This window comes from Nicotiana attenuata, chromosome 5, assembly GCF_001879085.1.
Source record: "Nicotiana attenuata strain UT chromosome 5, NIATTr2, whole genome shotgun sequence".
NCBI classification, from domain to species: Eukaryota; Viridiplantae; Streptophyta; class Magnoliopsida; order Solanales; family Solanaceae; genus Nicotiana; species Nicotiana attenuata.
The window spans coordinates 25,819,390-25,835,019 of record NC_031993.1 but is presented as its reverse complement, the minus strand read 5'-3'; the positions used below and the strand labels follow the sequence as shown (position 1 = coordinate 25,835,019).

The 15,630-nt window shown below is 37.3% G+C and overlaps 1 protein-coding gene and 1 pseudogene across 1 annotated transcript; one reads left to right on the top strand and one right to left on the bottom strand.

Moving 5' to 3' along the window:
* LOC109226065 lies at positions 1,651 to 4,880 on the bottom strand (annotated as a pseudogene).
* Positions 10,305 to 14,358, top strand: LOC109225541 (glycine-rich protein A3-like). Its single transcript, XM_019390244.1, has 3 exons — positions 10,305 to 10,411; positions 12,401 to 12,712; positions 13,907 to 14,358. Exons 2-3 carry the CDS (start codon positions 12,427 to 12,429, stop codon positions 14,131 to 14,133), a joined length of 513 nt encoding a protein of 170 aa, XP_019245789.1. The 5' UTR covers positions 10,305 to 10,411; positions 12,401 to 12,426; the 3' UTR covers positions 14,134 to 14,358.

Sequence of the window (15,630 nt, the reverse complement as noted above, 5' to 3'; positions counted from 1 at the left end):
CCCCCCCCCCCAAAAAAAAAAAGGTCCAGCTCATAAAAGACCAAGTTATTCTAAGATGCTAAGTTAGGAATGAAGATTGATTTTATCATGAAATGGATACATTTAATTCAAGTCAGCTTTTTAATTTAAATTAAAAGAATGTGAAATTGTAGTTGAAATGATTGCTTTGTTTCAAAAAAGTTAAAATTCAAAGTTGCCCGGCATTGTACCCGCAACCCGCCCCGCTTTAAAAAATTTTAAAACCTTTTTACCCCGCCTCGCCCCGGACCCGTATAAGAGTATACCCGCCTGCATCAAACAAAACCCGCCCCATCCCATTGTCATCCCTAAACGTACCTATCAGTCAAAGGTACATACAACCATAGGTGCCAATTTCATAACATAACTTTTTTCCCTTGATTTTTTGGCTCATTTAAAACGTCATGCACATTGAGTGTTCCAAACGCTTGCTTCTTTCAGCTCCACAACTTGCTACTTTTTTGGCAAAATTATCGTAAGACATCTTGTATCTAATAATCATGCTAAACGGTCTAATAAGTAGTAACTTTTTTAAATGGTACTGAAGATGCATTATATTGCATTACGTTTTGATATATAGCCGTAATTTCTTTAGTGTATTGCTTTGTTTAGTAATGTATACAGTCAAATTTTTCAAGATGGTCATTTTTGTACTACATAATTTTCTATTTCTTTAACTGGTTTTTGGAGATGTATGTACATAGTGTATCGCGACCGAACTCGGTATTCATATTGAAATATCAACATGCTATCAGACGTATGTTTTCCTTTTCCTTTGTGAAGTGCTTATGCTTATCATCAACGTAATAGACAATTCAAAAAAAGGACTAGACTCCGCATTATTAGAATAATGGGAAGAAAAAAATAATTACTACTATTTGACTATTATTTTTTTCCCTCGTCCATTCAACTATCTAGTAATCAGACCTCACACACTCGACAAAATTCAATTTCGTGCAAAATATGTTTACGATGGAGTAAAACGCTATCTATTAAAAGTTCTCTATTTTCAAGACTTCATCATGAGACATTTTATTAAAAGTGAAAATTGTCAATTGTTTCTCTTTAAATATCATTTCATTGGATGATAAGGAGATCAAAATAAGTGATGTTGGGAAATATCCCGTCCAGGAACAATATCCACGGTAAAACAACAATAACACAAGAGAGTAACAAGGACACCAAATCTTTTAACGGGATAAAATATAATACCCGAGCGGAGCAATATTACCACTATAATATTATAACTTATTAGTGTCAAGAGACTACTACAACTTCGAAAGAAATAACACTCTTTATTTTATACACCTCACTACAATATTACTCACACTCACTATTTATCTCACAGACTACAATCGGTGGATTACTCTCTATTGCGCTCTCTCTAATTTTGGTATGGTTGAATGAACGAACAAAGCTCCTATTCATGGGAGTGAATGAACGCCCACATAACTTATCAAGAGATTGGATTTCATATGCAAGTTGCATATTGCAATTTGCAAATCTAAAACCAAATATGTTACGAAACCAATTTGATAGATCCGCCTACCTTGCCTTTTGTTTAGCCAATAATATTTGTTCTTTCTTTATTCTTTTTGTTTCTTTTATTCAGGGACCCCACAAATCTCTCCCTTAATTTTTATTTTTCTTCTTCACTCCAAGACTTGATCTCAATCGCTGAAAATCTTCAAACTTGAGAGGTTTGGTAAAAATATCCGCAACTTGATCATGAGATTTCACATACTTGAGCTCGACTTCCTTCTTGGCAATGCATTCTCTGATAAAGTGATACCTTGTATCAATATGTTTGCTTCGATCATGATACACTGGATTCTTCGCTAGTGCCTGTGCGGATTTTTATCAATACAAATCCCTGTAGCTTCAATTTGTGGCAAATTGAAATCTTCTAAGCCAAATAGCATGACATGTACAGGATGTTGCTGCTATATATTCAGTTTCACAAGTCGAGAGAGAAACAATTAATTGTTTCTTTGAAATCCAAGAAATAACAGAATCACCCAAGAAAAACACAAAACGGGTTGTGCTTTTTCTATCATCAATATCTCCCGCATAATCACTATCACAATATCCCTTAAGGTTGAAATCACTAGAAGAACGAATAAAATAACCCAAAGTCAATAGTACCTTTTAGGTAACGAAGAATTCCTCTAGTGACTTTCAAATGAGTGGAGGTAGGAGCTTCCATGAAGCGTCTTACTACTCCAACTGCAAAGAGTATATCTGGCATGGTACAAGTTGTAATACCCCATAATTTAATTCGAGGGCAAATTGGTCATTTAGCTAACAATTAAAAAAAGAAGAAGAAATAAAGCAACTTATGAGGCCAAAGCCCATTAGAATAGTAGGGCGTGAGAACTAATAAGGGTTTGGAGAGGAAAGGACTTTCCTGCCAACAAATGGAGTACATAAAAGAAAACATGGAAAAACATTTACAATTCTAATCGGTAATCAAATTGAGAGCGAGAAGATTTAGCAGCAACAAGAGACAAGGACACGAGGCTTGAAGAGGAACAAGACGCACCAGTTGTTTTCTTGAATAAAAAGTGCTCTATTTGGCATCAAAGAACTGTAACAAGAAACTACCAAGCTAGCAACGTGAGTATTCTGGAAGAATTTTAGTTTTATATTGTTTAACTCTTCCATTATAATATTGGGATTTAGTTTGGTCTTTAATTATAGGGAGTAGTATTAGATACGGGCTTTTATGATAAAATTGATTAGTTGTTGAATTGGTGATATGAAGGAATTATAGAGAATTAGTTTAATAGGGACATGGCAGCCTAATTGAGGTTATTTCAAGTGGAATAAGGAGGAATTTGATAGAATAATACCCGATTATGTTGGTAGTTCATGAAGTTGATACTTACCCAGTGTTTGTGATAATATAGATTGATCGAAAGAAGTTGTACGGACCGCTCGGAGTTGCGCGCTTGGTATTTCGGCACGAGTATAGTGAGTAGTAATCTTACCGCAATTTGTGTTTTCATAACTTGCATGATTTACACATGATTTTTAATATGAATATGTTACCGATTATTTAAGTTGCATGTGGGACAAGTCTTTTATCCGATATGATACCGAAATAGTTATTTGAGATGAATACCGTGGTTTTAAATATTTTGATTGTCACTAGACCTGTTTTACCGTTACTTGAATTTACTGTTATTGAAAGGAAATTATATGATTTGATAAGAACCGAAATGCCCTATATTGTTTTAAAATAGTTTCTACGAGTATATATACGGATTACAGAGACAAGTATAAATGGGAGTAGACTTTGAAGGATCCCGTAGCTAACGGCGGGTTCGTTAGACCTGGTGCACCTTGTAATTACCGATTACCGTTATAGCCCTCGCTAGTGGGAAGGTAGAACTAGCATACCGTTACCGATTTCCCTCGAGTAGGGACTACCGTTATATATATGACTTCTTGCGAAGAAGTCCACAGTTATACCGATTACATGATCCGTTCATTGAAACCTCCCAAATTTGAATATTGATATTATACAGTGGTTACCGAGCTTATTCCTGAATTATTAATTGTTTTATACTACAAGGAAAGCATGATGAGGCTGAAAATTATTTATTGTTTCTGAAAGGGCATTTTTATGTATTTTCTCTTGGAGATACTAGCATGTTTCTGACTTGTCCCCAAATAAAAACGGTTGTGGTTAAGTGTTATTACTCACTGAGCTAGCGACTCATTCCCCGCTAATTTTTCTTACAGAGACAGCAGTTGACGCAGGCGAGAATTTCGTTAATTAGAGCGCACAGGTTGAAAATTCTTGGTGAGCCTCGCACTTGTTCGCGTAGGCAGAGATTTTCATCAATTGTTATGGTCTTTCTTTGAATTCTTAGAGTCGCTCCATAGTCATTCTTTTAGTGTCATGAGTATTATTTTTCTATTAGTCTTATGTTGAGTATCGTTCTGTAGTATTAAAGTTGGAGATAATTAGTATTTCTGGTTGCTAGTTGGTTGATTAGCAATGGTGGAGACTTCTGTTTTGTTAAAATTGATAAGTTGTCCATTGTTTGGTATAATATTAGGATGTTTGGTTGCTGACTGAGACAGGGAAATTTTTGGAATTGTCCAAAAATAGGGGAAACTCTGCCCGATTTTCTGTAAAATTTCCGATGAGGCTTACTTAGGAGCACTTGCTCCCAAGCGCCAGTCACGATCCTAAATTGGGTCATGACACAAGTCAAGTACCTCAAACTTCCCACAAGACTTTTGAAAAATGCGGGATCCACATTTTCTCCTTCATCAAACTTGGACAATTTTGTCCCACTCTCCATCGGTGTGTTCACGGGGTTGCAACCGAGCATGTTGAACTTCTTCAATATCTCTTTTGTATAGCTTTCTTGAGAGATAAAAATTCCATCCTCCGTATGCTTCACTTCTAGGCCCAGGTAGTATGACATGATCCCTACATCTGTCATCTCAAACTCACGGGACATATCTTTCTTAAAAGCTTCAAACAAACTTGAGTTATTGTCCGTGAAAGTAAGATCATCAACATAAAGACAAACAAGTAAGATATCTCCATTAGTATGAACTTTAAGGTAAAGAGCATATTCATAGAGACAACGAGTAAACCCATTGTCTTGAAAATATTTGTCGATGCAACTATTCCATGCTCATGGGGCTTGCCTTAATCCATATAAAACTTTCTTCAACCGCAACACTTTATCTTCATGGTTTTTGACCATGAATCCCAATAGTTGTTCAACATAAACTTCTTCTTCAAGATAGCCATTCAAGAAGGCTGACTTGGCATCTAGTTGATAGATCTTCCACTTCATTTGCGCCGCCAAAGAGATAAGCAAACGAATCATCTCCATGCGGGCAATAGGTGCATAGACTTCTTCATAGTCAATGCCTTGCCTTTGCTTGTAGCCTTTAGCTACAAATCGTGCCTTGTATTTCTCCACATCTCCATCAACATTCTTCTTTATTTTGTATACTCATTTCACTCCAATTACTCGATGACCCTTAGGAAGAGTTGTTAACTCCCAAGTGTTGTTCTTCTCTATTGACTCATCCTCCTCCATGGCTTGTCTCCACTTTTTATTTGTAACAGTTTCATCAAAGTTCATTGGTTCACTGTCAGCAAAGAGACAACATAAAAAATTAAAATTAGTAACTTCTTCTGTGTCCTCATAGAGATCTTGAATACTCTTGTCCTTTGCGGCTGTTCATTTGAACTTTCTTGAGAAGAGGGAGATGCAACATTTGTTGGAGAAGAAGGTGGAGTTGTATCCTGCACAGGTTCCACGATCTCTGGTTCTTCTTCATCACCAAAGTATGGAAGAAAATCATATGAAGTTTCTTCCTGAGCTTCCCAATCCCATGTCAATTCTTCAATAAATTCAACATCGCGACTTACCACCACCTTACCGCTGCTTGGGTTGTATAACTTGTATCTGTTTTAACTCGTATCATAGCCAACAAACACATGTTTGACACTTCGATCGTCAAGCTTCGCTCTCCCTTGCTGTGGCACATGAGCATATGCTATGCTCCCAAAGATTCTCAAGTGTTTGACACTTGGCTTTCTTCCAGTCCATGCTTCTTGAGGCGTTTAATCTCTAACATTCCTTGTTGGAGACCTGTTGTTCAAATAAACTGCACAAGAAATGGCTTCGGTCCAAAATTTCTTGGGCATACTTTTAGCTTTCAACATACATCGAGCCATATTAAGAATTGTTCGATTCTTTCTCTCTGCAACTCCATTTTGTTGGGGTGAATAAGGTACCATTAAAGGGCGACGAATTCCATGAGACTGACATATGTCATTTAATTCGTTTGAAGTGAATTCGCCTCCTCTATCGGACCTTAGAGCTTTAATTTCATAGCCACTTTCTTTCTCCACAAGTACTTTGAAATTTTTAAAAGCAGTAAAAGCTTCAGATTTTTGGTTCAAGAAATAAACCCAAGTCTTTCTACTAAAGTCATTAATAAAAAGCAAAAAGTATGTACCTCTACCAAAAGAAGGTGGATTGATTGATCCACACACATCAATGTGAACAAGCTGGAGCGACTTGGTTGATCTTGACATGGCCTCCTTTGGAAAACTCCTCCTTTCATATTTTCCAATAAAACAAGCTTCACACAGTTGATTTGGATGGTATCCCATGTACCATGTTCTTTTCTCCCATTGATTTGAGCGCTTCAAAATTCAAGTGCCCAAATCGCATGTGCCAACACCTTGATTCATCTTGCACATTAGCCTTCAAACACTTTGCATCAACTGTCTTAAGATTCAGAGAAAATAATTTATTCTTTGCCATATGCACTTTAGCAATTAGAATTCTACTTGAATCTCTAAGCCAAAGATGCATATTTTTCATGTGGATGTCATATTCCTTTTCAAGAAGTTGGCCCAAACTCAAAATATTACTTTTTAATTTTGGCACATAATAAACATCTTGAATTAGCTTGTGACTACCATCTTTACAGGAGATCAGAATCGTACCTATCCATTCAATTTAAATCTTTGAGGTGTCTCCAAAGGACACATTACCTCTCACCGTTTTGTTGATCTCCACAAACTTTTCTTTGCATCCACACATATGATTGCTTGCTCCATTATCCAAATACCACGAGCTACAATCATCCCTGTCTTCTTCCTTGAGTGCCAGCAATAACGTTGACTCATTATCTTCTTTCTTGTCGTCAACAAGGTTAGCTTTCTCTTCAACATTGCTACGACATTTCGAAGAGTAACGGCCAAATATGACAATTATAACACTCAATTTTTAATTTGTCATACCTTTGTCCATTATTTTCTTGGTAGTAGCCACGTCCTCTTCCTCCTCTTTGTCCACGACCACGATCTCTGAATGTTTGGTGCATTTTAACTTCATTGTTGAAGTTATTACCGTTACTTCTTCCTCTTCCATGACCTCCACGGCCTCGGCCTCGTGTATTTCCTCGATGGCTCTTTTCACCTCCATAATCCTTGAAAGATGCCTGAGTTTTAAGAAGTTGCTCCAATGGCACTTCTTGTCTCATTTTGATCTTTTCTTCATGGGCCTGTAAAGAACCCTCCAATTGCTCCACCGTCATAGAGTCTAAATATTTAGACTCCTCAATACAACACACCACAAAATTAAATTTATGTGTTAAAGAGCGAAGGATCTTTTCTACCACACGGACATCTTCTATGTCCTCCCTGTATCTTTTCAATTCATTTACAACAGCCTTCACTTTTGAACAATAATCCGAAATGCATTCGGATTCTTTCATTTTTAAAATTTCAAAATCGGCCCTTAGAGTTTGAAGTTTTACCTTCCTCACCTTGTCAATTCCTTGGAGAGAATTTTGTAGAATCTCCCAAGCTTCCTTTGAGGTGGTAGCATCTGCCACCTTCTCAAACATGGCATCATCCAAACATTGGTGGATGAGCGTGAGGGCTTGTTGATCCTTCTTCCTTTTCTTTGCCAACACATCTTTTTCATTTTGAGGCAGAGCTTCCTCATTATCAGGTTTTGCATACCCTCTGTCTACGATTTCCCACACATCTTGGGAGCCAAGAATGACTTTCATACGTAGACACCATTTTTCATAATTATCTTTTGTGAGACGAGGGTACTGAAAAGACAGCGGACCATTATTCAACATGGCTCTGATACCACGTTGTTGGGAAAAAATAATATCCCGCCCAGGAACAATATCCACGGTAAAACAACAGTAACACAAGAGAGTAACAAGGACACCAAATCTTTTAACGGAATAAAATATATTACCCGAGCGGAGCAATATTACCACTATAATATTACAACTTATTAGTGTCAAGAGACTACTACAACTTCGAAAGAAATAACACTCTTTATTTTAAACACCTCACTACAATATTACTCACACTCACTATTTATCTCACAGACTACAATCGGCGGATTACTCTCTCTACACTCTATTGCGCTCTCTTTGATTTTGGTGTGGTTGAATGAACGAACAAAGCTCCTATTCATAGGAGTGAATGACCGCTCACATAACCAATCAGGAGATTGGATTTCATATGCAAGTTGCATATTGCAATTTGCAAATCGAAAACCAAATCTGTTACAAAACCAATTTGATAGATCCGTCTACCTTGCCTTTTGTTTAGCCAATAATATTTGTTCTTTCTTTATTCTTTTTGTTTCTTTTATTCAGGGACCCCACAAGTGATACATTTATCTTTTTAACCCAAAAGTCACAACCTGGTCTTTATCCAACAAAATTAATCGATCAATAATTAGTCAATTGTTTTCGATATTTTGGAAAAATTAACCAATCCAACAAAACATTGTATGAATGATCAAGATTTTCCCCCATAAAAATATAGAATGATATTTTGGTCTTAATATTCTATCCAATTTAGCAGAACTTTATGTCATAAGAATAGTACAACAACAACAACAACAACTCAGTATAATCCCACAAGTGGGGTCTGGGGAGGGTAATATGTACGCAGACCTTACCCCTACCCCGAGGGGCAGAGAGGCTGTTTCCAGGAGACCCTCGGCTCAAGAAATCAACAAGAAACAATATATTAATACTATCAATATACTCATAATAAAATAACACAAAATACATAATATAACATAAAATCACAAAATAACAGCAATATAAGAAATATAGGAAATACGAAAAGGATGAAGAAAAAGGATGGAAGGATGGAAGGAAGGAAGGTATACTAATATCCAACAGATAAAGCCCCGCATCAGTAGCTAATCAGTAGTATCCTAAGACTAATTCCTAACTCGCTAGTCTCGCTCTAGTGCGCTCTAGAAATATCCACAACTTCCTCTAACCTACAACCTTAATGCTCGACCTCCATAATAACCTGTCAAAGGCCATGTCCTCAGTAATTCTAAGTCGCGCCATGTCCTGCCTGATCACCTTTCCCCAATACTTCTTATGTCTCCCTCTACCTCTCCTCGTGCCCGCCACAGCCAGTCGCTCACACCTTCTCACTGGTGCATCAGTCCTCCTCCTCTGAATCTGCCCGAACCATCTGAGTCTTGCTTCCCCCATCTTGTCTTCCATGGGGGCCACGCCCACCTTCTCTCGAATATCTTCATTCCTAATCTTCTCCATCCTTGTATGCCCGCACATCCACCTCAACATCCTCATCTCAGCTACTTTCATCTTCTGGATGTGTGAGTTCTTAACCGGCCAACACTCGGTCCCATATAACATGGCAGGCCTAACCACTGCTCGATAAAACTTACCTTTAAGTAGCGGTGGCACTTTCTTGTCACACAGGACTCCCGTCGCTAACCTCCACTTCATCCACCCCACCCCTATACGGTGTATGACATCCTCGTCGATCTCCCCGATCCCCTGAATAACTGATTCAAGGTACTTGAAACTACCCCTCTTAGGGATTACTCGAGAGTCAAGCCTCACCTCCACTCCCACTTCCGTCGGCTCGGCCTCAAGTTTGCACTTGAGGTACTCCGTCTTCGTCCTGCTCAACCTGAAACCTTTAGACTCAAAGGCATGTCTCCAAACCTTTAGCCTCTCGTTGACGCCGCGTCGTGTCTCGTCAATTAGGACTATGTCATCAGCAAATAGCATGCACCATGGCACATCCCCTTGAATATGATGCGTTATGGCATCCATCACCAGGCAAATAGGAAAGGGATGAACGCAGACCCTTGGTGCAACCCCTTAACAACCGGAAAATGATTGGAGTCACCTCCTACTGTCCTAGCCCGATTCTTAGCTCTATCGTAACAGTAGTAGTACTCCATAAAACTTGACCAGTTTGATTCGCTTACTTTATTCCTTGGGACACTCCATGCATACACGTTTTCGGAGTGCGATTCAATTGTCTAATCAATTACCAATAAATAAATCTATTATATAAAAAATTAAATAAACTAAAAAGAAAGAGAAGATAATTAATTACTCCATAAAATTAAAGGTGACACGCTGAAGTAACGCGTAAAGAAAATTATGAGGATAAGATGTACGCCTATATAAATTTTATGGGCTGAAAAGCACTTTTAAGTGCTGAAACTGAATTAAAAAAATAAGTAGTTACGTGTTTGGATAAAAGTGCTGAAACTAATAATATGCAGCTGAAGAACTGGGTATACGAAGAGTTTTGTTTTAAAAATAAGTATTTTAGGGATAAAATAGTAAATATTTTGGTCAAACTTAAAGTGCTTATAAGCTGAAATTTGATAAGTTGGCGAGACCAATTGGCTTATTTTTGGCTTATAAGCACTTAATTTATAGCACTTCTAATTGCGTAGATAAGCCAAAAAATGCTTATAAGTAAATTTCCAAAAATCAGGTGCACTCTGTGTTCAACAAAAACAAATTGAAGTATAAGGCTATTACCAAATTTCAAAACCGATCTTCCTGATCCAAAAAGGTGACTCCTTTCTTCTTCTCCCCTTACTTTCATTTTGTTTTTTTGGGTTTTGAATTTACAATCTCGTTGCCATTATTTTTGCTTTACTTTTTATGATTTCAAGATTGTTTCTTGGTGGGGGTTTAGATGATCAGGAAATTGGAAGCAACTTATTAGTAGTAGTTGATATAGCGTGTTTCTGTTTGATTTAGTAATTCTTTGTTTTCTGCATGGGATCATGCTTAATCCTAATTCCTGTGGTTTTAGATCAATCAATAGTCCTTTTATGTTGTGTGCCTCCCAGTAGACGCGGGAGGGGGGGCTAAGCTAACCAAATATGTTAGTGTTTTAGTACTAATTTCATGTTTTGATCTTCTTTCTGAGGGTGGAAAAGATGGATGGTCTTTTTTCCTCCGAATTCAGGTTGCACAATTTGTTTTTGTTATACAAAAAGTTGATCGTGTCCAAGGATGTATTTTTGTTCAGCTTCTTCTTTGTGTTTATGTAATTATTCTCCCTTAAAAAGATTGAATTAGAGAGTCAGTTTATTGAGTCATGTGCTGTTGTATGTTTACCATGTTGATTGTTTATGACTTCTAAAAAGTCAGAGATGCAACAATGAATAGATGATAAAACATAAGCTCATTAGCTCCAACAGTTATCTGAATTTTGTTTGTTGTTCACCAGTGGAAATGGATTAATTGACTATGAGTATCATGATCAATGTTTTAAAAGGCGGGGGCGAGAGGCGAGGCGTTTTACCTCTGACGAGGCGAGGCGTAAGCCCTGAGACATGGGGCGTAAGTCCCACGGATCTTTAAATTTTACTAATTTCAAGAATTTTTAGATAGTACAAAATAAAAAAAAATTATAAAAGTTACATCAAATCACAAAATTATTACAAATAATCTATTTAAAATATTTATAAATTATAATTTGACCATGAATAATACGAAAAGTATGACATATATCATAATATGCAAATTAGTTGCAATGTCGTTACAACTCAAACATCAAAAGTAATGTATTCGAAATGAAATCTTATATGTATCTCTTAAGGAGTAATAAATCTTGAAAGAATTTCAATATTATAATTTGATATTTTACTTAAAATGCTCCTTTTATTTAATATGATTTCTATTTGAAACAGAATTTATGTAAAAACATAATTCACAATTTAAATATGATTCTCTAGCATCATTTATTTTTAAGTTTTAACAAGTTAATAAACTGACACATAATTCATCATACAATATCATGATAACTAATTATGTGTAAATAGTTACTAGCTAATATTGAGATATTAAATTAACAAGTATTGTATCTTGTAAACGTGAAAAAAAATAATATTTAGAAAAATAATTATAAAAAAATTATGGACTATTATATAGTAAAGACATAACAAAAGTTAATAAATAAATACTTTCAAAAAGAAAGATTTATTTAAAATTTACTATCATAGCAGTCTAAGTGGATAACGTGCAATAATTTTTATTTTAATTATGACATAAAATACTCTCAACTTAATGATTTATGGTTAAGAAAAAGTAATTTTGAATAGTCAACGATTTGGTAAGAAATATTGAGGATTTTCAAATTTAGTTACATACAATTGCATAAAGTTTCTATTAGGCGAGCCCCGTACCCTGGGCGTTGGGCGTGTCTGGGGCGTAAGCCCCGATGGCCGAGGCGTAAGTCTCACGGAACTAAGCTCCACACATAAGCCCAGGGGCGTTTTACGAGTGCTCCGCCCCGGGGCGAGCCCCAGGCGAGTCCCAATTCTGCCTTTTAAAACAGAGATCATGATATGTATGTGTTATGTGGTTTCTTTCTTGTGGAGTGAATAAGTAAATTCATAGATCTAAGCTTAGATCCTCTTGTGAAACACGGTTACTGAAATTGCTAAGGGTGGGGGTGGTGTTCAACTGTGAAACCTATAGTTCTCCTTTTTACCTAGCTGATTTATCTATTCTGAATATTTACATCCTTGTTGTGCTTGTTGCGATCCAGGCACTGATAATTGAATTGAAAAGAAAATGGGGGACAGGCATGGAAGTGATGACAAAGGACTGTTTTCTCATCTTGCTGGATATGCCGTGGGCCATCACCACGGAGGCTATGGGGCATATCCACCTCAAGGACATGGATATCCACCACAAGGGTACCCGCCTTCTGGCTATCCTCCACACGGTGGATACCCACCCGCAGGCTATCCTCCTCCTCCTCCTGGCGCATACCCGCCGCCTGCATATCCTCCACCTGGTGGATATCCTCCTGCAGGTTACCCTCCAGCCTACTATTCGGGTCATTCATCACATCATGGTATGTTGAATCATTTTCCTAGTGCTCATTGCTTCTCAGATCTTACATCTGTTTCAAGATATAATATTCCGTCGTTTATTTGCACTTCCCATGTTCTCTTTCTTGCACAGTTTTTTGATTAATTGCATTCTGCTTTATTACACCATGACTGAATTATGTGTAAGGAGTCACGACGAGATGATAAAGCTCTGAATCTCAGGGGTGATTGTCCATAGTGGATTAGGAAAGGAGCATTAGACGGGAAGAATGTTGATCACCCATGCGGTCCGTTTATATTTGCGACCACCTTAACAAACGGACTAAGTAGACCTTGCAGCCTTGTGGAAAAAGACCATAGCTTGGGTTTTGTTGTTTGGGTTGTTTTTTTTTTTTTTGTAGGGGGGGGGGGGGGGGGGGGGGGGTTTTAGGGAGGGGTTCCTTATTATGTGAAAAGTTAATGATGCTGATATATATTAGGCTATTTTGTTTATCTTAGAATGTTTGCATCTGCTGCTTGCTCTGGTTCTTAATATAATTGGTAACTTGTACACAAGCGGCGATTTCCTTGTCATGTTGCTTACTAGTTATTTAGAGGAGAATACATGAACTCAAATGCATGATCTGATTACTTCTAATTGTTGATCCGTAATTTAAGTAGGTGATAATGAATCTTTCTACCAATAAAGAAGTAAATAGAAAAGAAGTTGTAAAGTCCTCATATGAAAAGAGCAAGGAGATTACTGAAGCTTTGGTGTGAGGGAGAACTTGTAACAGGTGTACATGCTCTGCACACTTGGATCATCTCCCGGTAGCATTGCTTTTATTCATCTCTTTATTATAATTTTGATTACTGATTTAACTTGATTATGAAGCTGCAATCTCATGTGCTAAATAGTCTAGTACTAGTCCTGACTGCTATACAATTCCTTGTTTGGTCATCAGATGTTAGTTTCGAGTTTACTTGGTTTATGTTAGATTGTTAGTTCAACGCTTAAGTTACCAAAGAGAGTAGAGTACTGGCATCTCATGCATATTAATTTGTTTTTCTCCTTCCATTTCCATACCTCTTTGCATTTTCCATATAAATCCATCATTTGACAAGTGAAGCCTTGCTTTTTTTGAGCAACCAATGAGTACATCAACTTGTAGTAGTGTAGAAATGGATCTTATTAATATCTTTTACGTTACAGTTGGTTGACTATTCAGATTTTACAGGGCATGGACCTAATATGGGAGGAATGCTAGCTGGTGGTGCTGCAGCAGCTGCAGCTGCATATGGGGCACACCATCTCATGCATGGTCATCATGGTCGTCCTTTCGGCCATTATGGCCATTACGGCCATCATGGCAAGTTTAAGCACGGAAAATTCAAGCATGGGAAGTTTGGCAAGCGTTGGAAACATGGCATGTTTGGCAAACACAAGTTCAAGAGATGGAAGTGATTCATTATCCAAAGTTTACAGGATTCCTGCTATAAGTTCTTGCTTGTTACTTTTCTGTTGATGATCAATTTCTGGTACATTTTGGGTGTCTATTCACTGATATTATCGTATTATCAACAGCCTACATATGGTTTCGTGTATACAGTGATTATAGTATAAATTCGATGTTGATGACTTTGTGCGAGGTGTTATCCATATTATTACATTTTTAAAGTTTGATTTCGATACTGATAGAGTCAATAATTTTAGCTTATAAGCTAGTTTTCGTAGCTTAATACATGTAGCAAATCCGAGCAATTTTTTCATTATTGTCTGTTACATCTCAAACCGAAGAAGATATCAATTGAACAAAAATGACTCAGTTTTATTAGATCGATTTCTGTCTGGTTTATTCAACAGTAATTTTTTCTTTCTTTTCGTGACACTCAAAATTCTATTTGTGAGAGTTCCTTCGGCATGTCCTTTATGTTTTCAAATTTTCTAATATAACCTGCCAAGAAAATAATGTAAGGACCTAGTTTTGAACTACTGAATATTTAACTGTACCAAAAAATGAACTTTATCTATAACGAAAAAGGGCCTAAACGATTTTACATTTCCTCTCTCTAGCTTAGGGCTCTCGGCGCACGTAGGGAGCTCGGTAAGTGCTAGAGTAATCGCTGAAACCCTAGAAAATGGAGGAGAACAGAGAATTTCAACACCAGTAGCAACCCATTTTCCGGCACTTTCACCATTGGCGTCGGCGGTGCAATCGAACCCTGGGATTAAGCAATTGAACCTCAGCGGAGACTCGAAGATGCAATTGGCTGGAAATGAAAGACCACAAGGAAGTACAAGCATCAATAACTCAACAAAGGAGAATGCTGAAGCAACAAGGTCCAGCACCTACTTGGACCGGACTATTCAATCGTAATCGTGCTGCAACTAATGGTATGTCCCTTGATTACATTCCTCCGGAATTAGTTGAGGGATCTGTAATTGTTCATCTTGACAAAGGAGAAATAGAAAGGAGATTGATAAATGAAAGTCGGCACTAATAATGTATGTAGTGGGAGATACACCTTGGTATAACTATATGAGCAAATATGTGCAACAAAACTGGAATACTGTATCGAAACCTGGAATCTACTATCATGAGGAGGGATATTATGTTGTTAAATTTCTAAGCATATCATATATGAATGAAATCCTGTATGCAGGACCTTATAGAATTAACAACATACTTATGATCTTAAAGCAATGCACTCCAGACTTTGTTTTCAATGCAGAGTTCCTCACAGAATTGCCTCTATGGGTTAAGTTCCCAAATCTGCACATGAGCTGTTGGAGCAGGGATTCATCGAGTAGGATAGCCAGTGCCATTGGTGTTCCTAAATATGCTGATGAATGCACAACAAAACAAACTAGAATATCCTTTGTTCGATGCTCATTAGAGTTAATTTCACCAAGGCCTTGCCATCTAAAATAACAGTGATGGATCCTTCAGGGAAAACATTT